The sequence below is a fragment of the Mus musculus genome, chromosome 1 (genome assembly GCF_000001635.26).
Source record: "Mus musculus strain C57BL/6J chromosome 1, GRCm38.p6 C57BL/6J".
Lineage (NCBI taxonomy): Eukaryota > Metazoa > Chordata > Mammalia > Rodentia > Muridae > Mus > Mus musculus.
Genome location: NC_000067.6, coordinates 92,898,749 through 92,920,849, shown reverse-complemented (window position 1 = coordinate 92,920,849; position 22,101 = coordinate 92,898,749). Strand labels below are relative to the sequence as shown.

General features: G+C 53.3%; 3 protein-coding genes and 1 long non-coding RNA gene across 12 annotated transcripts in view; 2 read left to right on the top strand and 2 right to left on the bottom strand.

Annotated features, from left to right (window-relative positions):
- Positions 1 to 264: 264 nt before the first annotated feature.
- Positions 265 to 10,473, bottom strand: Rnpepl1 (arginyl aminopeptidase (aminopeptidase B)-like 1). 5 transcript variants are annotated; one of them, NM_181405.4, is made up of 11 exons: positions 9,367 to 10,025; positions 5,651 to 5,791; positions 4,885 to 5,036; positions 4,379 to 4,495; positions 3,904 to 4,139; positions 3,590 to 3,703; positions 3,104 to 3,216; positions 2,724 to 2,832; positions 1,747 to 1,977; positions 1,524 to 1,666; positions 265 to 1,288 (listed from the first exon to the last, which is right to left on the bottom strand). In NM_181405.4, exons 1-11 carry the CDS (start codon positions 9,877 to 9,879, stop codon positions 995 to 997), a joined length of 2,163 nt encoding a protein of 720 aa, NP_852070.3. In that variant the 5' UTR covers positions 9,880 to 10,025; the 3' UTR covers positions 265 to 994. The 5 variants fall into 5 exon arrangements, with proteins under 5 accessions (NP_852070.3, XP_011246196.1, XP_011246197.1 ...); XM_011247894.3 differs by lacking the exon at positions 9,367 to 10,025 and adding an exon at positions 8,646 to 9,314 and having other exon boundaries at positions 270 to 1,288; XM_011247895.3 differs by lacking the exon at positions 9,367 to 10,025 and adding an exon at positions 7,196 to 8,625 and having other exon boundaries at positions 270 to 1,288.
- On the top strand, positions 10,086 to 12,472 carry 5033417F24Rik (RIKEN cDNA 5033417F24 gene). Of its 2 annotated transcripts, none has more exons than NR_138578.1 (2): positions 10,086 to 10,271; positions 10,872 to 12,472. It is a non-coding gene; the product is annotated as an RIKEN cDNA 5033417F24 gene (long non-coding RNA). The 2 variants fall into 2 exon arrangements; NR_138577.1 differs by having other exon boundaries at positions 10,161 to 10,428.
- Dusp28 (dual specificity phosphatase 28) lies at positions 12,230 to 13,861 on the bottom strand. The gene is made up of 2 exons (NM_175118.3): positions 13,427 to 13,861; positions 12,230 to 13,285 (listed from the first exon to the last, which is right to left on the bottom strand). The coding sequence occupies exons 1-2, from the start codon at positions 13,793 to 13,795 to the stop codon at positions 13,163 to 13,165; spliced, it is 492 nt and encodes a 163-aa protein (NP_780327.1). The 5' UTR covers positions 13,796 to 13,861; the 3' UTR covers positions 12,230 to 13,162.
- Positions 13,862 to 17,862: 4,001 nt separating this feature from the next.
- Ankmy1 (ankyrin repeat and MYND domain containing 1) overlaps positions 17,863 to 22,101 on the top strand; it is a 43,148-nt gene continuing 38,909 nt past the window's right edge. For 2 of the 4 annotated variants that reach the window (XM_006529591.4, XM_006529590.4), the window contains exons 1-3: positions 17,863 to 18,020; positions 18,250 to 18,406; positions 21,162 to 21,351. In XM_006529591.4, coding sequence (XP_006529654.1) covers positions 18,267 to 18,406; positions 21,162 to 21,351 — 330 coding nt within the window. In that variant the 5' untranslated portion in view covers positions 17,863 to 18,020; positions 18,250 to 18,266. The remainder of the gene's footprint in view (positions 18,021 to 18,249; positions 18,407 to 21,161; positions 21,352 to 22,101) is intronic. The other 2 variants (NM_172850.3, NM_001347091.1) reach the window with 1 other exon arrangement.

Below are 22,101 nucleotides of genomic sequence, written 5' to 3'. Positions count from 1 at the left end.
AGTCCAGGTGAGGGTGACAAACATCCTTTTTTAGGGTCCTGAAGGTCTGATTGAGGAGCTGAGAAGAACAAGGATCCACCTTCTCCCTGCCTCCCCCTGCTGACCCGTCCCCATCTGAGCCTTCAGGGTTCGGTTCCCACCTCTATTTAGGTCTGTCTATTGGGACAGGCTATGACCATGATTCTGTGACCCGTTCTCATCTCTTCCAGCCCTACCCCTGGCAGCTGGGTAGGTGCAAAAGACAGGGTAGTGACAGACAGGAAGGGAGGTCAGATCTGCAGAGTGGAGATTTAATGGGACAGTCACCATGGTTCCTGTTGCAGTTCCAGGCTGAAGTCACAGCCTGGGGTCTCTCCTAGCAGACAGGCACAGAGAGCACCAATGGTACACAGGTCGCCACAAGGATAGGCCATTCTTCCCTGTACCTCTGGGGGCTTGGACTAGTACAGAGACAGGCCTGCTTGAGAGGTCTAGTCTCTTCCTCTGTCTCCTGCCCCCACACTGATGGAATGCCTGTGTCCTTGCCCCTCTGTCTTCTGTCCCTAAAGCAAGGCTTTCCATCCAGCCCAGGGGCCAGACACAGGGCTCTGCAGGAAAGCACATTTCCAGGACCGTGCATTCTGGGTCTCTGGCACACGTTAAGGCACATTGTGGTTGTTGCTGTGGGACCGCTGGGGTCACTGTCCCCAGGGCAGTGTCAGCAGATGCTGGCTTCCAGGGTGAGGCATGGCTGTCAGTGTTGAAACAGGAGGCATAGTGTGTATAGGCCATCCCTGGGGCCTGCAGTGCAAGAGAGCAGGGACAGGGTGGGCCCTGGTCCACGAGCATCAATGAATACAGTTCCTTTTCCCTATGCCCCTGGCCTGGAGCCAATGGGAGGGGTTATGGTCCCGGGCAGAGCTCGTGGCCAGAGCCAAGGCGCAGTCATGGCGGCCCGGACCACAAAAGGCACAATCGTGGTGTCTGGGAGGTCGAGGGTCAGTTACCATCAAGGCTAGGCAGACACATTGACGTCCCTGAGAGAGATGGTGCTGCTGGGGGCCTCGTCCCCGAGCAGCAGGGCTGGCGAGTCTGGGTTCGTGTCTGCCTCAGCACCGCCCAGGTCCGTGCTGGGCTCTGTACTCGGCTCCGCACTGGGGCCTAGCCCCTGGGACAGGATCTGCTGGATGGTTCTGCGCAAGTTGGGATGCAGCCGGCCCTGGGTTTGGTAGAAGACCTCTAGAGCGAAGGACTTGAGGGCACCAGTGCAGAGGTCCTCGTACAGTGGGATGGTGTACATGCGCGACATCTGTGGAAGGCACTGCGTCACGGTAGCAGGCTCCCTGCGTACCCTCCACCACCCAGATCTCAGATGTGCCCCAGATGCTCAGGATGGCTTTGCCTGGACTCACATGCTACAGTGCCCCCATCAGTCTTACCCTCCCCTCTCCATCTAGGCTGTCTCAGAATTTGGGCTATAAGGGCTGGGCAAGGAGTGGGGATGCTGTCCCACCCTCCAGTCATGCCCGGGCATGTAGTTGCACCTGGCTTTCCAGGAAACGGCGGACCCTGTGAAGATCAGGATAGTAGTCATTGCGGACAACGATCTGCAGCCAGCGGATGCGGATCTCAGCGTTCATGGAGTCCAGCAGGGATGAGTAGCACTTGGACAGGCTCATCACCACCTCTGTGGGGTGGTGGGCAGGTCAGGGCTGGGCTGGAGCCACATCCCTTTCCCAGGCTACCCTGTTGACCGCGGGGACCCACCCTGAGGCAACGGGGATCCATCTAGCAGCCGGTCCAGGAAGAGTGCTGTCTGGAAGGTCCTCCATTTGGAGATGTCAATGGCACTGGCTGAAGCTGCCGCCTGCTCCAGGGGCTCTGCAGTCCACAGCTGGAAAAGGGCTTCCACAGGCCGGGTTAGGCTGGACCCCTGTGACAGGTCTGGCTCAGCCAGTGGTGGGCCTGTGGCATTGAGCCAGCGCTCGAACTCCAGCCCTGCAGGAAGACCAGGCCTGGGGTCCCTGCCTAGGTTTGGGGAGGGCCCACCTGAGCAGCCTGCCAGGGAGACTCCAAGCCCAAAGGGTATCCCTGGGCAGGTGATCTCTTCTAGGACCCAGGGTCCTCAAAGACTATGAGCAGTTCCCTAGAAGTTTGTGCTTTCCCCTTGGAGCCACTGGAAAGGGCTCCTCTGAAGGGCACAGGGAGGCCAGAAAGCTTGGGTTGGTGACCAATGGATCTCCACCTGCTACATGCCTGTCCTGTATATATCACTGGGCTGGAGAAGGCTCTGCACTGTCCTGTTCCGTGAGGTACACAGGCCCTGAGGACCCCCACCAGCCCCACAGAGCACTTATACACCTTCTAAAACTTAGGGTCACCATTCCTAGACTTTGAAGCCCTCTAGCAAACTCTGTTTTTCCAAGGCTAGCTCCTTTAGTGCTTCCTTTAGTCTCCAGGCCCTCAGATCCCCAGGAGACCTCTACTATGCACAAGCAGGGTCAGCCAGTTCTAGGGCGAACTGCTTGCTCATCCTCCTCTAGGAATTTTGCATGGCTCTTTTAGAAACCCTTCCCTTCTGGCTGCTTAGCTTGGCCTGCTTAGCCCAGGGGCCACCTCCTCCAGGAAGCCCCTGCCCCTCTCGCCCTGCTATGATCCTTTAGACTGGAGGTACAGATTCCTCTTTACTCTCGCAGCATCCTGACCCAGACCCCACACGGTGCAGCGGTGCTTGGCAGCCTCACCTGCCCGGCAGTCCACGCTCTGCTCCTTCAGTTCAGGGAAGAAGCTCAGGAAGGAATCCAGCAGGTCCTGGGCCACCACACTGGTGAACTTGTATTTCTCCACATAGGCCTGTGAGATGAGGGGCAAGACCTTAGCATGGAAGGCTGGGGAGGTCTAGCTCTGGCAGAGCAGGGTTGGCACCATGGGGCATCTTCTAAAGACGTGCATCCCAGTCCAGGTGACCCATAGGCCCTGCTGAAAGGGTAAGGAGAAGGAGGGGACAGTACCTCCACAGGCCATGTCCCAAATCTGGCTCCCAGGTCCCCTTCTCCTCCGGGAAGGATAACTCTGCCAGTTGGAAGAAGTTTTGGACACGAGGTGGTGGGCCCGAGATACTTACTCGGAGAAAGTCGTCAAAGCGCTGGGGACCGCCACAGAGCTGGGACAGGTAGTACACGAAGCAGTAGCCCTTCTCATAGGTGAACAGGTTCATCAGGTGACTAGGATTCACGCCTGAAGGGGAACACCTTGTCTGGGATGCCGCTGGACACGCAAGTCCTGCATGGCGGGGCTGGGGCGGTAGTCTAGAACTGAGGAGCTTGCAACAACGGGCAGGGCCACAGTCCCTGACATGAGTATCGACATCCTGGGTACACAGATGGAGTTTGCTCTACTCCATGGAAACCAGTTCTCAGACCCTGTGGGACTGTGGTAGGAGGAGGCACCCGAGAGGTTTTCCCCGGGCACTATGGACAGCCAGGCTGGCCTTGGAAGGAATTCTGGCATGGTGAGGTAGAGAAGCCCTGGCAAGGCAGTGAACAGCAGGAAAGGAGGGCCTGGGGATGCCATGCATGGGTTCCCAGGGAGATTCTGGAGTGGAGAGTACCTGGTTCTAGCTTGACCTGCAACTTGCTAACCGGACTATCTTCCCCAAGAAGCCGCATCTGCCTATGCAGGGCATCCAAGCGGAAGGCTGTCTCTAGGCAGGTGAAGGCAGCCCCTGAGTGGAGTCAGAGTAAAGGCAGAGGTCAGGGAGGCTGGAGGCCCTACAGTGGGGTTGCCACTCTCTACCCACCACCCAACCCCTGACACGGCTAGGTGCTGTCAAGCTGGAGGCTAGGCAGGGCTCTGTGCCCCTTGCAATTGGTGCCTAAGAGGGCTCAAGGCCTCTACCCCTGCCATAGCTGCCCCAGACAATACCATAGGTCTCCGTGGTGATGCGGCGCTGTGCATAGGTGGCCAGGCCCTCACTCAGCCACATCTCCTCCCAAGTAGCGTTGGTGACAGCATTGCCGAACCAGCTGTGGGCTACCTCATGGATGACATCAATCACCAGGAACTCGTCACTCTCAAGGATGGAGGAGATGATGAAGGTGAGGCAGGGGTTCTCCATGGCCACGATGGGGAAGGAGGGCGGCAGGAAGACGATGTCATATCTGTGCCCATAGGTGCAGGGTAAGGAATGGAAGGGCTCTGACCATGGCTCACCAAACCCACACATGTATGCTTCACCTGGGATGGCAGCCCAGCCCTGCAGTCCCCTTCCTCTCCAGGAGACAGAGGACAGGGAACTCAAAGAAGTCCCAATCTAGCCCTATGTCTTTCTTTGGGGGAAAGAATATAGTCAGCCAGGAAAAAGAGTGGACAGACATACCTGCCCCACAGACAGACATACCTGCCCCACATGTATGGTCCATATAATCGCTCTGCTGCACTCAGCCACTGTTCCACTGCACCTGATAGCTTGCTGGTGGCTGTGGGCAGGAGGCATGGCTCAGCCCACACACGGCTCCTGTCACAAGGCAGAGAAGGTGGACTGAGGCTGAAAAGCCCCGACCTTACTTATCCCGTGAATCTCCCTCTGCCTTGCCTGGCCCTGCTCCCTGGATGGTCTCCTTCACACAACAGGTAGGGGAACTACTTAAGGAACCCAAGGTGAATTCTGATCCTTTTGTTAATGAAATGAAGGAACTGGGAAGGATAGGAGGGCACAGCTGGTTGTGTGGTAGCCCCGGGAGTGCTGACCGACTGCTAGGCAGGGCACTGGATGGGTCAGTTAGTTTATGTCTGAGGACAGTGGGTGCAGAGGCACAGTAGGCATGTGCATGGTCTGTAGCCTTCTGGGCCCTTCCTGAGGCTCAGGGGCCCAGAACAGTGTAGCAGGATGCAGAGGGGCCTTACCTGGGCCCAATGTCTGCTGGCTTGAGGTCTCCGGCCACAAGGGCTACGAGGTAGGCGGGTACTGGGTGCTCCATGTGGAAGTGGTAGAGGCCTTCCTCTTCCACGTACACGCTCTGGGTTGCACTCATCAGCACCTGTACCCCTAAGGGGGCCTGCAATGGGCTAGGCTAAGGATTGGCACTCTACCACACAACCACCTCCCAGGAAAGGGAGCCACACTTTTAGTCAGGGACTCCACAACTCAGGTCAGAGGACCCCCTTGTCTGTAACAGGGGACCTTATGGTCCCATCAGGGAGCCCTCCATCCCCCAGGAGTGACCACCGCAACCAGGTCAGCGAACTCCATCCATATCCAGGAGGAAGTCCTCAGATTCTTATCAGATAGTCTCACAGGTTGGGTTAAGGAACCCTGTCCCCTCGAGAGGACCACACACTAGAGCCTTAAATCTGCTCCAGTTGAAGGCTGCCATGCTTTGGCTATAACTCAAGAACATCCCCCAAGTTCCTGAAGGTCTAGAGGTCTTGGAAACCAAATATCAGGCAGCATCTCTTGCTCAGTGCTGTACCTTGGTCCCTTCACCTGGCCTCCATAAAGCCTGTCTTTGATTCTCTGCATGACTGTCCCACTAAGCAGCTGGGATCCCAGTCTAGACAGGCAAGAGGAGTACAGAAGTAGGTGGCCAGAGCCCATCTGCAGGCCTGCTATAAGCTCCAGCCCCGGACAATGGCCAAAGGAGGCAGAAACAACCCCAGCCGTGGTCCTGACCTTGACAACGGCTGAGTAGGTGCACTTGACCGCCGGCGTATCGAAGCACGGGAAGAAGGAGCGGTTGCACACAGAGTGTCCCTGGGTGAAGACGAATGGCTTGGCATTGCCATAGGTCAGCTCCGGGTCCAGCCACCAGATCTGTAGGCAAGATGAAACACAGGCAGATACTGTCACCTAATCCAGGGCTTTAGATGCAGAACCTGGGGACAAGGTGTTAGGAAGGGCCCTTGCTGTTTTGTTACAGGCCCACATCTGTTCCTGCAACCATCACCTGCCCACCTGGCACACTCACTCCCCTCCCCTTGCAGGAACTGTCAATCCAGTTTGTGTGTGTCTGATGCCAGCCTTGTTCCAGACAGGAGGTCACATGTTTGGAGCTGGCCCACCCATAATATCGTGCTGCCTGGGGAAATAGGAAAATGCCCACCATGGTATGAACTGAACTTCCAAAGGGACACGGAGGGATGGTCAGAACACCTGGGGTTGAATACAGGGAACTATGGGAGCCCGGAGCTTCCTTACATCGGTGTAGAGGGAGTCAGCCCTGGTGCTGGCCAATCTGTGGGGGCAGAACAGAGACTAGATATGCTCTGATGTGACAGGAGTGTCAAGGGGAGGGTCTCTGAGGCCAGAGCCTAGAAGGAAGGGCTGCAGCAAAGAGCAATTCCCAGTGATTTCTCCCTGCCACCACTCCCACCCTCCTTCAGCCTGCCCTCTCAGGGCCAAGGTCGCTGGCCTAGCCAACCTCTTTCCCAGCCGTAGCTGTTGAGACATTCTGAATCTTCAGATGACCAGGTCAGGTCCCGCCCTCACAGAGGCGCTTCTGCCACAAAGCAATGTCTGCCCCCACACTGCTCTCTACTAGCACTATAGGATTGCTGAAACAAAGTGACTTTTTTACTTTGGTTATCAAGGGCCCATGGATCCTTTTAGGTGCCATAGATAGAAAACACCTGAATACTTCTCTGAGTGGACAAATGTGTGTCTCCAAGACTGACTGTCATCATGCTGATACCTCCAGACCCCAGAGGAGGGGTGGTAGTGTGTGGTGGGGTTGCTTGCCCCCCAGACCCCAGACCTTGTGTGTGTGGGAGCTATTCATCCAATAGATCCCAGACAGGATGCCTGCTTTCAGACCCCAAAGCTGTGTGGGAATGCCTGTCCCCACAGACCCCAGACCTGGGGCAGGAGTGGGGAGGACTATGACACAGAACCTAGGATCTGGGGAGCTGTCTGCATAGGCCCTAGACATGCCTTCTCCCAAGACTCAAGACTGGGGAATAATAGCTGCACGTGGTGGCGCACGCCTTTAATCCCAGCACTCAGGAGGCAAAGGCAGGCAGATTTCTGAGTTCGAGGCCAGCCTGGTCTACAGAGTGAGTTCCAGGACAGCCAGGGCTACACAGAGAAACCCTGTCTTGAAAAAAAAAAAAAAGAAAGACTGGGGAGTAATGCCTTGCCTCACAGACCTGGGGGTGTGCCTACTCCACAGAGCCCAGATCTGGGGGAGATTCCCACCCCAACAGATCCAGAGTCTGATACCTTCCCCACAGACTCCACACCCAGGAGGCTGCCTGTCACTGGGTCACAAACTTGGGTGGGCTGCTCGCCATGGAGAGCTGGTCAGGTGTCTGCTAGCATTCCTGGAGCTCTTCCCAGCACTGTCTGCACCAACAGCAAACCTGCTGATGTGTCTTTTCTCTTCTTTTCTTTTCTCTTCTTTTCTTTTCTTTTCTTTTCTTTTCTTTTCTTTTCTTTTCTTTTCTTTTCTTTTCTTTTCTTTTTTTTGGAGAGCTAGTTAAATGCAGCCTCCAGAGGTCTGGGACCCAGGGACCTGAATGGAGGAGTGTTCCTGCAGTAGATCCTGTTGCCAGTGGGTTCCTGGTCCACTCAGGGAGGACAGGCTTCCAAATGCCCTTCAGTCTCTCCCTTCTCATACCACCTATACTTCAGCGATGGTGTTTCCATCTCCCCTTCCACTGAACCCTCAGGCGCCACCTACTTTTTACCCTATACCTCCACCACCATGCCTTGGCTCCAGCAGGCAAGGTGCCTTTCCAGACACCAATAATACTACCCTAAAGGTGAGAGTCGCCTGCCCCAGAGCATGGCAGCTGATGGGCTGGTGGATAAGCAATGGGTTAACTGACTTCAGATTCTGTAGAGCAAGAAAAAAAAACTGTTCTTGTTGGGGTGGGAATGAAGGCCTGGGGTGCAGAGGAGCCCTAGACTCTGAAGCACCTCCAAACTGCGGCCCCTAGAGTCGGATCCACTGTCAGGGGCCTGGGAAACCTAGATGGCTCCCTCTGCATCCTCACTAGGCACAGGGCAGACGGGGATCTGAGTGCTGAGCTTCTCAATGCTCATGTGCAACAGTAGGTGCCTGAGGTTAGAGGCCAATCTGCTTCCATGGGTCAGCATTGTTATGTTACCCTGGAGCCACCCAGACTCTGAGGACCCTGCAGCTTTCCCTGTCCAGAGCAACCACAGCCCCCATACATCAGCCCACGCCCCCCCACCCCCCCCATCTAGTGCAACAATGAAAGGTCCATTCCCATCCCTCTGCTGTTAATGGCAGAACAAACACACACAGCACACATCCACAAGTGGCAGCCAGGAAGTGCCTCCCTCATCAGTCTTCACCTGGCATGCTAAGCAGTAGGCCTAACATCTGCAGAGGCTTCACACTACCACAGCCTACCACAGCCAGCAGAGGGCTGAGCCCTGGTGACTAGTTACAGGCGCAGGGGCAGGGACTCTGGGAAGAGGTGGCAGGCCCCAGTCAAGACTCCTGAGAAGAGTGCAGGAAGCCCACAGATGTGAATCCCATCTGGTCTTTTTCTGCCCAGATGTCAACTTGTCCCTTTGTGGCTCCTGGCCTGTTCCTTTGGGCTCCCCAGGTGGGGGCAGATGAACCTTCCAAGGGCCCTGCAGAGCTGCTGCCTGTGCTCTGTGTATCCATGGTAGATGTCACATGAGCACTCTCTCCTACCTGGGGAGCTGGAGGGAGGAACCGTGCTTCAGGAGTCAAAGGTCCTGTTCCATTCTGCAACCCCATTGGCCCTGTGCTACCCCAACACTAGCTTTACATCCTTTGCTTTTTCCATCGGGACCTGTGGGATGGTGGGTGCTCTGTGCGGAAAGCCTGAGCAGAGCCCTGTGTGTCTATTAGGAGGTGGAGCACACCTGCCCCAGCATGTCACAATACAGTGTAGGGAGCCCAAAGCCACGCCTCACAGCTCACAAGGCCTTGTCTGTCACCCACTGTCCCTCGTTCCACCTCCAGAGAACAGACCCGGGTGTCCTCAAGCCCTGTGAAGGTGCAGGTCACAGGGTGGCCCTTCTGTATCAGGCGCTCTCAGAACACCCCTCAATGCTGGGCTCTTACAGCTGACTTAGCAGAGCCCCACCAGAAGCTGCTCTTGTACCCAGATACTGGTACAAGACGGGAAGTTGTCGTTCTCCCCTTCCCCTGAGAAACACACTGTTGAGTATCTCCACTGTCCACCGGGCCTGGACCTGGGGCTCTACTCGAAGAACTTGTAGGCAATATGCCACCTAGGGCAGACAGACTCTTGGTCCAGGCTGCCCCTCGCCCTCTGCAGGTGTCCCAGGGGCAGGGTGCAGCTGGCCCAGCAGTGAAATGAACGAGGGGTGCCTTCAAAACCCCGCTGACCGCCCACAATCCAGAAGCCCACCCGGGCGGGACTCACGGCCGGGGCGTCGGTCGAGGTGTAGCGTAGGATGACCTGGAAGGGCTGGTGCGCCTGCACCTCGGGAGGCAGTGTGACGGTCAGAGAGGAGCCATAGTCGGTGAACGGGTCCAGCCTGAAGGCCAGCGGGCAGCTGGCAGACTCCGCTCCAGGCGCATCGGCGAAGCCGGGCAGCGGGGGCCCCGACCCCGGGGCAGGGAAGGCGAAGGTGCACGGCGACTCGGAGACGGCGGAGGCGCGGCGAAACGAGACCGAGTGTAGGCGCAAGGCCGGGTGCGCGTCGAGCACGAGCGCGCGGGGCGCGGGCCGCAGCGCGCACAGTTCCAGCACCAGGCAGCCGGCCAGCTCACGCGCCTCGGGCCGCAGCTCCAGGCCCAGCTGCAGGTGGCGGAGGCGGAAGAGCTGCGCGCTGGAGGCCGAGGCCACGTCCAGGGCGGGCGGCGGCTCCGGCGGCGGGCGGGCGGGCGCGGCTTCGGCGCCGGGCGCCTTGCGGCAGCAGCACTGCGCCGCCATGACCACCGGCGCTAGGTGAAATCCATGGGCGGCGGCCACTGTAGGCCGCGGTCAGTGGGCGAGGGGCCCGGGCGGCGGTGGCGGTGGCGGTGGCGGTGGTGGTGGCGGCGGCGGCGGCGGCGGTGGCGGCCGGGCGCGGGCACAACAGGAAGTCGCGCCGGGAGCCGCCCGGCCCGTCCCCGCGCCGTGCGCCGCCCCGCTCAGGCTGGGCTCGGCAGCCACCGGGGGCGCTGTGTGCGGCCCCGGGCCTGTGCACCGAGACGCGGCGCGAGCGGCGGAGCAGAACGCGAGGCAGGACGCTGGGGAAGGCTGGGCATCTTCAGCCTGCGCGCTGCAACTATGGCTTGCGGGGTAGTCTTGGAGGCGGGACCGTCGCTTTCGCAGGGACGCAGGTGACACCTCTTCCAGTCGGTCCTCAGACTCCGGGAATGATTCTTGTGGTTACCCTGATGCGATTCCGCCAGAGTCCTCCAATTGGCCTGGGCAGTAGCCATCGGGTGCAAAGCGGCTTGGGAAAATGCACGGCTGTCAAGTACATAGTCCATAAAGGTGTGACTATTTAGATTCAAATTAGGCATAAAGAGAAGCTGTCAGTAGCACTGGCCGTGTTTTAGGATCGACTTTTTGTTGTTGTTGAGGTGTGTGTGGAGTGAAGACACACTGATGAACGCAGTTCTGCCTTGAGGCTCCTATGTAAGGGCTACAGAGCTGCAGGGGCATTTTAGGCTAGCACAACAAAACCGTTCAAAGGTTGAGCTGTCCAATACCAGTACCAATACAAGGTGTGGACAGAGGTGATCTGCTGTCTATCGGTAGGAGGAGGGACAGATTTTGAGGGAGAGGAACTTTTAAAACTGGGGGAATATTCTGGAGAGACACATTCTGTCTCCTACTCTGATAGTGTGGGTGAAGTGTCACTTCTGGGGAGTGCCCAGCTGTCTGGATTCAGTCTCCCCAAATGCAAGTCAAGTGAACCAGCCCTCTTTCCACAGGTGAGAGGTACGGCTAAGTCTCCATGCGCCCTCTTAGCTGGCAGTACCTGGGATCACTCCTGGAGCCCTCATTTCAGATTCTGCAGGAACTCCAGGGCTCATGTTGTCATTCAGAGGCAAGGACAAGAGGGAGGAAGACCGGGCTCAATGGAAACCCCTCAGAATTCCAGCACTTGGGAGGCGGAGACAAAAGCATCAATAGTTCCCAGTCATCCTTGGCTGTATACGGAGTGGGTGCAGCCAGCTGGGTTAAAAAGAGTAAAGGGACCCAGAGTTAAGGTTATCACTACTTTCAGGTGTCCAGTGGCCTGTCCACAAGATTATCTACGAAGGGATTCTCAGATTCTCAACTCAATTGGACTGTCCTGTTGGCCTGGGTTTCTTTTGTCCAAATGATGTAGATTGTAGGGGTCCCCCAGCCCAGTCTCAAGTTGTACCCCCAGAGGTTGGGGGTCTTATCATTTCTGTCTTGGTGATACTTCCTTCTGGAAACAGAAGTTGTTATATGAGACAGCCTTGGCCCAGCTATTCCACTTCTACAGACGGACTGGGTGTGCTGCCACCCCATATTTTTATAAGGAGCCAACACGGCTCTTTTGTGACTAAGAGGACATTTTGCACTGTGGAGTCAGTAGACTTCAAACTCCAAGCCTCCAAATGCCTTCACCATCATGGTGCCCAGCCCAAGAACCTGTCCTCTTAACACTGATAAGTTACCTGGAGAGCCCCCTTGTGGTTACAGTCAGTGTTAACACCCAAGGCCCCCCTGAAGAAGTGTTTATAGAGCGGGGTCCTGGAGTCCCTGAGGCAGAACCGTACAAGAGCTTGGTCTGGCCAAAACTACAGCTGAAATTGCTCCACAAACTGAGCTGGTGGAAGTAAAAAGTTCTGGATTCACCCCACAGATAACTTTCAACCTGGTCATTATGTCCCTATACTTTTGTCACTTTTAAGTGACTTACTCTAGTCAAGTTAGTAGGACAGGAGATATGCCCTACCCCAATGGAAGGGCAGTGGCCTCTTGGAAGGTGGTGTGAGCAGGGATCAGCTAAACAATCTGGGTGCAAACCTGGGCATGAGGCCCTGTTCTCTGCAAGTCACTGCAGCCTCAATGGCGGAATGGGGACAGTAGCAATGGTTCCTTTAAGGGACTTGGGAGAGGAAGCTCAGTGGTCAGATCAGCTAGCGAGTGCAGCAGTCCTGAAATGGATAGTGCCATCCATTCACTCCTATAGGACTGGTGCTCCCCACAAGACGTACAAGTCTTGACCACAAACTGTGTACCTCACATCCCCTTAACATTGAGTTCTGCTAAGTAAGATGCCTTTATTCTTTATTCTAAGGGAGAGCCCTCCACCTGAGGACCCAATATGTCTTTACACATAGAAGCAGATATGACCAAACCCTTTAGGCTCTTCAGGGGACAAAACAGGGTGTTGGGTGGTGACAGACTATGACCTGCAAGAAGTTGATGCTGACTAACCGCTCAGGCTCCACAGGAACAGGGAGTAGAACAGGGAAACCATAAAGAGCAACTCGGGGGTTTTATTCACTTATTTATTCACCGATTAAACAACCAGTGGACACACCTCTGTAATTTACACACGGAGCCCAGGTTCTTTGTTTTCCACCCACTACTACTTTAAATCGTGGCTACATTTGCAGGGCTCTGATGGAAGCAGATGTCTAAGAGAGGCTGTGTCTGAACTACAAGAGCAATCAACACAAGGTGGCAACTGATGGGCCTGCCAACCAGCTGGGGAAGATAGCGCACAGGACATAATGGTAGCTTGGCAACGCTAGGTCAGGCGTTGATGTTGATACAGGTTAAGAAACGAGGTGGGAGGTAGGCGGCCGCAGTCGCTCAGCTGCAGTCTGCACGGCCTCCCTTCCATGGCACAGCAGCTGTAAGCCAAAGGTGGGCCCATGAGCTCCTGCTGGGAGACTCTATGTTCATTTCTAAGGGACCAGAAGTTCAGGAGACAGATAGGTTCTGCCTACAAACCCAGGCACTCCCTTGGAGTAGGCAGCTAGGACTCTGATCTATCACTCGCTATCAACCGTTCGTAGGCTTCCCAGACTATCCTTCACTCAATTTCTCTACCTAAAACGTGCTGGTTTGGATTTGGTCCAAACATGATGAATAAACGAAGTCCTCCTACTCAGTAGACGTTCCTGTACTACCATCAAGATGGGGCAACACCCAAAGCCAGCTGCCTAATAGAAAAAGGAGGGAAGGGACACTTCCTTTCAGTATAGACGCTTGGTCACCCAGCAGCCGAACAGTCGGCTTACTCCGGATCAATGGGCTCCCGGGGCAGGATGGCCTGGGCCTGAAGGGTCTGCTCGTACTTCTGCAGCTGAGCCCAGAACCCCAAATTGGGCTCGGCTACCGGGCGGGCGCTCTTCACCATCTGTAATCAAGAGAGCTGCGGTGAGAGACTCGATGGACAGTACAGGGTGCAGAGGCTCCGCCCCGCGTGTGAAGGGTGGAGCCCGCCCCGGAAGAACCACTTGGAACCCGCCCCGGAAGACCCGCCCCTGGACGCTCGCACCTGGAAGGCGCGATCCAGGCTGTGGCCGCGGTGCCGCATTAGGTAGGCGGTGCAGACGGCGGCTGAGCGACTGCGGCCGTTCTTGCAGTACACGAGACAGGAGCCGCCGTCGCGCACCGCGGCTTCCATGGCGGCACAGGTGGGCTCCAGGTGTGTCAGCAGGTCCTCAGCTGGGTCGTCGAACACGGGTACGCGTAGTTCCGCCACTCCGGGCGCGCGCGGCCCGGGCTGCTGGCGGGAGACATTGACGCACAAAGTGATGCCCGCGCGCACCAGCAGCTCCGTCGCACCCGCGGCTCGCGCATTCCCGATGAAGAGCGCGGGGGCGACGCGCGCGAAAGGCGGCGGTGCAGCCTCCGAGGTGCCCATAACCCCTGCGACCCTAGGGCCATCTAGGGGCCGCGAGTTGCGGGGTTGCCTCTAGGAGGCGACCTCACCAGCTCGTTGGGCGGAGCCTTTCCTGTCCTCGGCTCAGGATTGGCTAAATTGACAGTGGGCAGGGCCGGCAGCTGGCGATTTGGCTGCAGGACAGGGAGGCCCTGTCATGCCTTGGTCTAGACGGGTGACTAGCCTCTTTGGTGAGGGTCAAGGGGTTGGCCCTTTGCCCAGGACAGCAGGCCACAGGTCAGTTGCAGCTCTATTCCCTTTCGTTAAATGCTTTCTAGTAAATCGCCCCTTGGCTCCCTCAATTTTTTTCTTTGTAAAACATGGTTCATAACCGGACGTGGTGGTGCACGCCTTTAATCCCAGCACTTTAATCCCAGGAGGCAGAGGCAGGCCTGGTCTACAAAGTGAGTTCCAGGACAGCCAGGGCTATACAGAGAAACCCTGTCTCGAAAAATAAAGAAACAAATAAACAAAAAAGGTTCATATACAATAAAACTACCACTGAATTTGTGTCTTCATTGACCAGTCTTTTATTTTTCTTTTAAACTTAATCGTTAGTTGTTTGGGTCAGTACTGTGACTTCCCAAAGGCTATTTAGAATATTTAGTGAGTCTGTGGAGTTGACTCCGTGGGTGAAAGCAACAACTGTTGCTAAGCTTCATGACCCCTGTTTCTATTCCTGGAACCCACAACTCTTGCAAGTTGTCTTCTGACCTACACGGGGGGGGGGGGGGGGGGGCTTTCATTTACACAAGCACTCACAAAATAATTTTAAAAATTAGAAATAGAAACAGTGTCTATGAGAGTCAATTTTTTTTTTCTGATGTCCAGGATTTTAGAGGATAGTTTTTGTGAAGTTTCACCATCTCACAGCCCTAGATATTTAGTTAATTTCAGTTTCAATTTTGTTATAATAGTGAAAACTTTTGGTTTCACTTTCATGGCTATGATTTGCAACTAGAAGTCAGTTTCAATTACTCCTTACATTCCCCACTAGCCAATCTTCAGTAATCTTGCCAAAATGAAAAAAATATGACTACTCTCTCTCTCCCTACTACTAGGTCTTGGTGATGCCCAGATCATGACTGTAGTCTGCTCCTCCTCTTGTGCATCCAGGTCTGCCTGGCTGCCCGCCCAGGTGGAGGAGGCCTTACCAGCAACTATCTTACCTTTTTGACCTCCTAAGGAAGGAACTGACTTGACTTTACTGGGACAGGAAAGCAATATGTGGTCAGAAAATGGTTCTAACCTCAAAGGGACTGAGTTAAGTATGAATGGCCAGGGTTGGCAACGTGGCTTCAGGTTGCTCCAAATTGCTTGAGAACTCCCACTAGCTAACTGGGAATTCGGAGTGCTTTTGACCACAAGCCCCACTCCCCCAGTGACATACTTTCCCAACCAGGCCACACCTCATCCTTTTCAGACAGTTCCATCAACTGGCAATCCATCATTCAATCATGAGTCTGTGGGAGGCATTCTTACTCAGACCACCACAGATGGCCTCAGGAATGGGATTGAGCTAATGGGAATGAGGAGGGGTTTGAAAGCCCTTTCTGTCGTATCCAGTGGCCAGCATGGAAGCCAACTTTGGGTAAAAGCAGGGGGACTGAGAGGAACAGTCGGCAGAGTTTGGGACCACTGAATCAACCAGACTTGGAATCTGATTCCAAGATTTCTCCATGTGCTTCCCTAGATGGTACTGGAGGTGGGTGTTATTCCAAAGTCTCTGGTCTCATATTTCACGCTCAACTCTACTGAGCTCAGGTGTTGCTTACCAATTCCGTCTACCTTTGGGCTCTCCCCAGGGTACTGGAGCATACTCTCTGAAGCTGGGGTTTTCTGGAGATGAGTCCTGACTCCATGAGTTGTGCTAGTTGAGCATTAGTGGGAGTTGACACATCAGTTCAATGGGTCATGACCACATTCTTTTTTTTTCAATAGAAATAGTGAAAAGAACAGAATACACAAAGTATTGGGAGTATACAAGTAGTGAATAAACTCTTTATGAACCTTTTCTGAGCTTTGTTTTGCCACAATACAAAAGGGGTCTTGGCATAATGTGTTGCTGTCTTACACAGGCTTATTGTGGGTTGACAGTTAACAGTTTAAGCCCCTGAGAGGACACACAGGACAGAATAGTTCTATGTAGAACAGCCCTGCCCTTCGACCTTCAGCCTGGATTTTGAGGCCCCTATTGTCCTTCATAGCACTCAGTAGTCCTGAGTACGGATGCAGCATATGGGAAGTGCCCACAGGTGCTGTTTCTCAGGCCTGCTGACTTGACAGATTGAATCAGACATCAGAAAGCCCGCCTGTTCCTTACTCTTCTACAGCTCCATATGTGCTGACATTTTCAGGCATCATTTAGTCTTAAGGTATTTAAAACCAAAGGGCCAGAACAGGAGTTAACACACACACACACTTTAAACAATGGAATTTTTCACTTAGCACATGCCACATATATTTGTGTACTTTTTCAGACGACAGTTTTGGGCTTGGGCCAATTGATGGGTACACGCCATCAGTGGCACCCTGTATTTTTTGTCCTCCAGTTTTGTGAAACCATAAAACCACCTTGCAGTTGAGGCAGAGTCCTTTTGGAATTCCTCTTTTCTCACTGTATTGGCTAGTTTTGTGTCAACTTGACACAAGCTGGAGTTATCACAGAGAAAGGAGCTTCAGTTGGGGAGATGCCTCCACGAGATCCAGCTGTAAGGCATTTTCTCAATTAGTGATCAAGGGGGAAGGTCTCCTTGTGGGTGGGACCATCTCTGGGCTGGTAGTCTTTGGTTCTATAAGAGAGCAGGCTGAGCAAGCCAGGGGAAGCAAGCCAGTAAGGAACATCCCTCCATGGCCTCTGCATCAGCTCCTGCTTCCTGACCTGCTTGAGTTCCAGTCCTGACTTCCTTTAGTGATCAACAGCAATGTGGAAGTGTAAGCTGAATAAACCCTTTCCTCCCCAACTTGCTTCTTGGTCATGTTGTTTGTGCAGGAATTGAAACCCTGACTAAGACACTCACCATTGCTTCCAAATGTCAGAATCGGGTCCAATTTGTGACTTCCAGTGATCTTTGTTAACTTTTCAGTCTTTAACAGTTTTAGTAGAAAAGCCTCGTTCCCAGCCAGTGATTCACTGACTTCTATAGCAACAGCAGTGACTCAGTGAACCCCTTCATGTTTGCAGACACCCGTTTTGGCAAGGAAAGTTGCTAATTTGCTGAAAGCAAGTTGGCCTGAGATCAGTCTCCAGTCATCAATCCCTGGAATCTGCCAAGTTTACCAATCCACCAAAATTTCAAAAGCTAGTGTTCCTAGGTTTTCTTAACGAATGTTAACATATTATGAAAACATTCCTTTTGGGGAAGGATGGGACATTGGGATGATGCAAGGTCTCACTCTGGTCCAGGCTGACCTCTAACTTGGAGTGATTTTCCTGCCTCAGCTTCCTAAGTGCAGGGATGGGTTCCCCACTGTGCCTGGGAAATGTGTATGACAAGCCGTGGAAATATAGCTTCTTGATCTTTGTCTGCTAAGTGCCCGTGTATGCATTTATAAATATAAATCCATTTTTGGCACATCATATCTTTTGGCCCAATCTCACTATCTGTATCTCCTCCTAAGGCCCATGGGGCCTCAGCACACTGGTATCCAGCCATTCACTGTGCCTCTGGACTTATACTCCTGTGCATCCTGTTTGCAACCCTGTCCTGGAAGACCCTCTCCTTGAGGTTCCCCCTCTGCCAAGACCAGGCTGCACCCACTGGTAAAGCTGAACTTGGCAATTAGACGGCCTTAACGAAGCCTTGGCTCCAGGGTCTTCCACAGCTTTCTCTCATGAGTGCTGGTAGCTTCTGGTCCAGAGGCTAATTCAACGTGGGTCCGACACGCTAAGCCAGCATCCACAGAAGGACTTGAGCTTTAGCGGTGGCAGAGCCTGCTTTCCCAGCTCAGGGATTGGTGGTGTCTGAGACAGGCCCGTGGCAATCGCAGCTCAGCTATCTAATTGCAGATTTGTCCAGGGGCGGGTCTGAATGGGGGTGGGGGGAGTGAAGGGAGGAGTCAGCACAACTTGGCTAGGATTGGCTGTAACTGGGCGTGGCCGTCTCCACGGCAACGTGACGCACTTCTGTACTGGATTTACTCCATTACTCTGAGACACTTGGTGTGATTTAGACCAAGGTTTCGGTCTGCTGAAGGTGACCCTGAGGTCAGTGGCCGAGGCTAGATCCCACATGGTTTTGACGACCCTTACAGTGGCGACCACTCCTGGGAAGGCCAGGGAACGCCCGCCCCCCTTTCCCCGAACTCCCATAGGCTAGTAAGCCCTCAGGAGCTAGAGGGGGCTACTAGAATAATCAGAAAAGCTGCGGGCAGTTCCCCCAGATGCCACTGTCCACGGTTCTGAGGGCGAATTGTGACCACAGATTTATTTCTAGGTTTGAAGAGGAGAGATATGGAAGAAATTCGTTCCGTTGTTACCACGGACTCTCAAGGCTCGAAAACTTTAAGCTCCAGAGGTCTGGAGGGGCAAAATGGTCGGTCTCTTGACACTGAGAGCCAGGATTCCGTGAAGAGCTACACCTTCTTCAGAAGGTGCAGGGGGACTTGCGGGCAGGAAGGTGTAATCAGTACCACGGGGCCAAGCATCCGCTGGAATTTAATATTAGGGCAGACCTTAAAAATTCCCTAAAAAGGGAACCTTGTATGGTGGTATCCTACTTTAATGACGGCATTGGGGAGACAGAGGCAGATCTCTATCAGTTCAAGGCCAGCCTGGCCTACATAGGGCAATCTAGACCATCTAGGGCTGTATAGTGAGACCCTGCGTGCAATATTACTATTATTACTGCTACTGCTGCTGCAGCTACTGCTATGACTACTACATTGCTCAAAGTTCATGTTGACTAGAGCTCTGCTTTTTTTTTCTCTCTCTCTCTATACCTTTTCTCTGCCAACTGGAGCTCACATTCACAAGGTTCTAGGAAGCAAGGCTTCATGAGCTCAAACACACTGATACCTGGACCTTGGGCTTCCGGCTCCTAGAACCAGGTGGTTTGTGGTAGCTGCCTAGCAGACTCACACAGTCTCTCTCACAGATGAGGGAACTAAATCACAAAGGGAGCCAGGAATCCAGTTAGGATGAGCAATTGGAAGTGGCAGAGCCAGGTGACTGGGCCCTTCCTTCTGTGCCAGCTGCTCATCTCTAAAGCCTCTACACTGGCCTTTCCAGCTCTCTTGGTTATAGTTCGATTTTCTTGATTGAATTCACATTTTTCCCCCCAGGAAAAACATTCCCTTTCTTTCCTCTTATTGATAGCCCTTTCCAAGAAGTAGCCAAGTGGTCTTGTGCCATGTTGGGAGGCAGGAACTTCAGGCCAGGTCTCACTTTGTTAATATCTCTGTTTAAAAAAAAAAAGTGCCAAGGTTAAATGGTGCAATACAGACCCCACCCTCAAACAGTGCTGGAGGCAGAAACCCAAGAGCAAAGGGCCTCTGGCTTGATGTTCTTTCAGAGATCTCTCCCTGACTTGTATTGACCTCCCTCTGTCTGTGCGTTTCATCTCCCATTTGTGTGTCCCTATGCCCAAAAGAAGGTGCCCTTCTCATGAGAACTAGTCACCCTGGCCTAGGGCCCAACCTAATCACCTCAGATACGAAGGACATTTCTGAGCTACTAGCTTTTAGGATTGCAGCATTAGGATTCCAACTCAGGGCTGGGGATGTGGCTCAGTTGTAGTGTTTTTCTAGCATGCCCAAAGCCCTGGGATCAACCCCTCCAGGCCAGCACAAGCCTGTCATAGCAATGAGAGGCTGCAGTTCCACATCTGGGAGGCAGAGGCAGGAGGGTTGATGTTCAAGATTACCCTAGGCTTCATATTACGTCTGAGACCAGCTGGGGCCACAGGAAGACCTGTTGGACAGGGGAAAAGAGAAGAATTTACAACAGCCTACAACAGTGCCTTCCACCTTATCATGATAGTTTGAATACCTGTCCTTCCTGGCTTCTTTCTGTATAATGATATAAAGATGGTGTAGGATACCAAATATTTCATCTCCTCACAGTGGGAGCCTTTCTCTATTGGGTAGATGCTGAGTTTAGGTTCAATGCACCTTTACAGGCTCTCGAGATCTCACTGGTGTGCTGGGTCAGGGGTTTGTTAGTCAGGCTTTTTTTTTTTTTTTAACAGAACAGAATTCACAGAGTATATATGTTATATTCTGTCATATATAATTTATAACACATATATAATATGTTATATATACATATATACACATCTTCATATACAAATTTGATATATGTGATATATTAAAGTGACCTACAGGCTGTGGTCTGAGTAGTCCAACAATTGCTGTCTCCTGAAAGAAAAACCGAGCAAGAATCTGGTAGTTGTTGAGACCACAGGTCGGATGTTTCAGCTGACCTTTCGTCTTTGTTGTAATACCAAATAAGTAGGTTCTAACAACAGTGAAGGCCTGCCTCAGCAGCAGGAGAGATGAACTTGCCCACAAGAGTGAGGACAAGCAGGCAAAAGCCAAAGCTTCCTGCTCCCACATCCTCTTTCATAGGCTGCAGCCAGATGGTGCAGCCTGGCTTTATCGAGACTCTTCTCTCCCCAGACGATCCAATCTAGAAAAATCTTTCACAGGTGTGCCCAACTGCTTGGGTTTTAGTTGGCCCCAGCTGTAGCTAGGTTGACAACCAAGGCTAATCCTCACAGGGTCTGAGGGATGCCACGTTGTGTGCTGCCAGCCTAGCCGCCAGGCAGACTTTGGAATGGGTTGGTCTCCAGAGCCAAGGTAACAGTACATAGCACCCGGGGAGAGCTGAGAGGAGGCTGGCAGGGGAGTGGGTTTAGGCTGAGATCAACACAAGGTCGACAGTGAGGCAAACCTGTCTCGGGCACACCTTTCCCTAGTGCCATACACACATTCTGCAGCTGTCCATCTGTCTGTCAGTTTGCTACCCCTCCAGGTGTTCTCAGATCTTTCCTGGATCTACCTGTGTATTCGAGTGTCTGTTTCTTGCCCAGCCTGAGGCTGGTCCTGTCAGCTCAAAAGGGAGGACTGTACTGTGGGCACATCCGTCTGGAAATAGCTAGAGGGGCTGGCAGGTCCTATCTCAGGGGTGGGCGCATTTACTGTTGTCAGTTTGTGCCCTTTCTTCTTGGCTCATTTCCTGTGCAACCCTGGCAATCGTTGCATCCTGTATGCCTCGGTTTCCCTTTGAGGAAATCTGGAGCCTGGGGGCTATCTGGAGAGTGATGTGAGATGGGGGAGGGTGGTGCTCCTTGCAGAGCGACTCTCCCAGCATTCCTCATTGCTCCTCCTTTGCCCTCTGTCTTTCTAGGAGCCGTCCAGGGGATCTCGGAGAGGATGAGGAGGAGTCTGAAGGCACCGTGGGCGAGCAGGACCTGAAGGGGACTTACAAGCAGCTTGTCCAAGGGGTTCAGGAGTGGCAGGATGGCTGTGTTTACAAAGGGGAGTTCGGGCTCAACATGAAGCTTGGATACGGCGAGTTCTCTTGGCCCACAGGCGAGGTAGGGAGCTTCAGCAGGGCTCTCTTCCTGGGAGCAGGTGTTGTGGACCTTTTAAGGGACCCACAGGATAGGACTGAGGCTTTCTACAGAATTCCAGAGAAGTTCTCCGCACATTTCCACATCGCGTTGTGGGGTCTGAGAAGCTATGGCTGAAGAAGATAGTTTTTTTGTTTTTGTTTGTTTGTTTGCTTGCTTTTTTACTCTGGGTGAATATTTTATTATTTAAAACATTCTCATTTATTCTTTGACAGTTTCATACCTGTTTACAGTTCGTCTTGATCATATTTACCCCACTCTCCGCTCCCTTCAACCCATCCGACATGTCCCCCTCTTTTCTAAGTTGCTCACTGAGTGCAGTTAGTGGTCCTCACGTTTACATGGGTGTGGGACTCTTTACTGGAGCACAGGGCAACCTACCAGCAGCCACAACCAAAAGAAAACTGACTTTCTCATCCCCAGCAGCCATTAACTGCCAGTAAATAGCCCCTAAGCTAGGATGGGGGCACTGGAATCTCATGTAGGTCTTGTGCAGATAGCCACAGACACAATGAGTTCAGGAGTACAGTGGCCATGGCATGCCACAAACCCCAATATTTTACAGATCTGCACCCCGTCCTCTGGTTCTCAGTCTCTCCCCACTTCTTTTTTTTTTATAGAGAGATTTTATTTATGTATTTTATGTATATGAGTACACTGTAGCTGTGCAGATAGTTGTGAGCCATCATGTGGTTGTTAGGAATTGAATTTTGG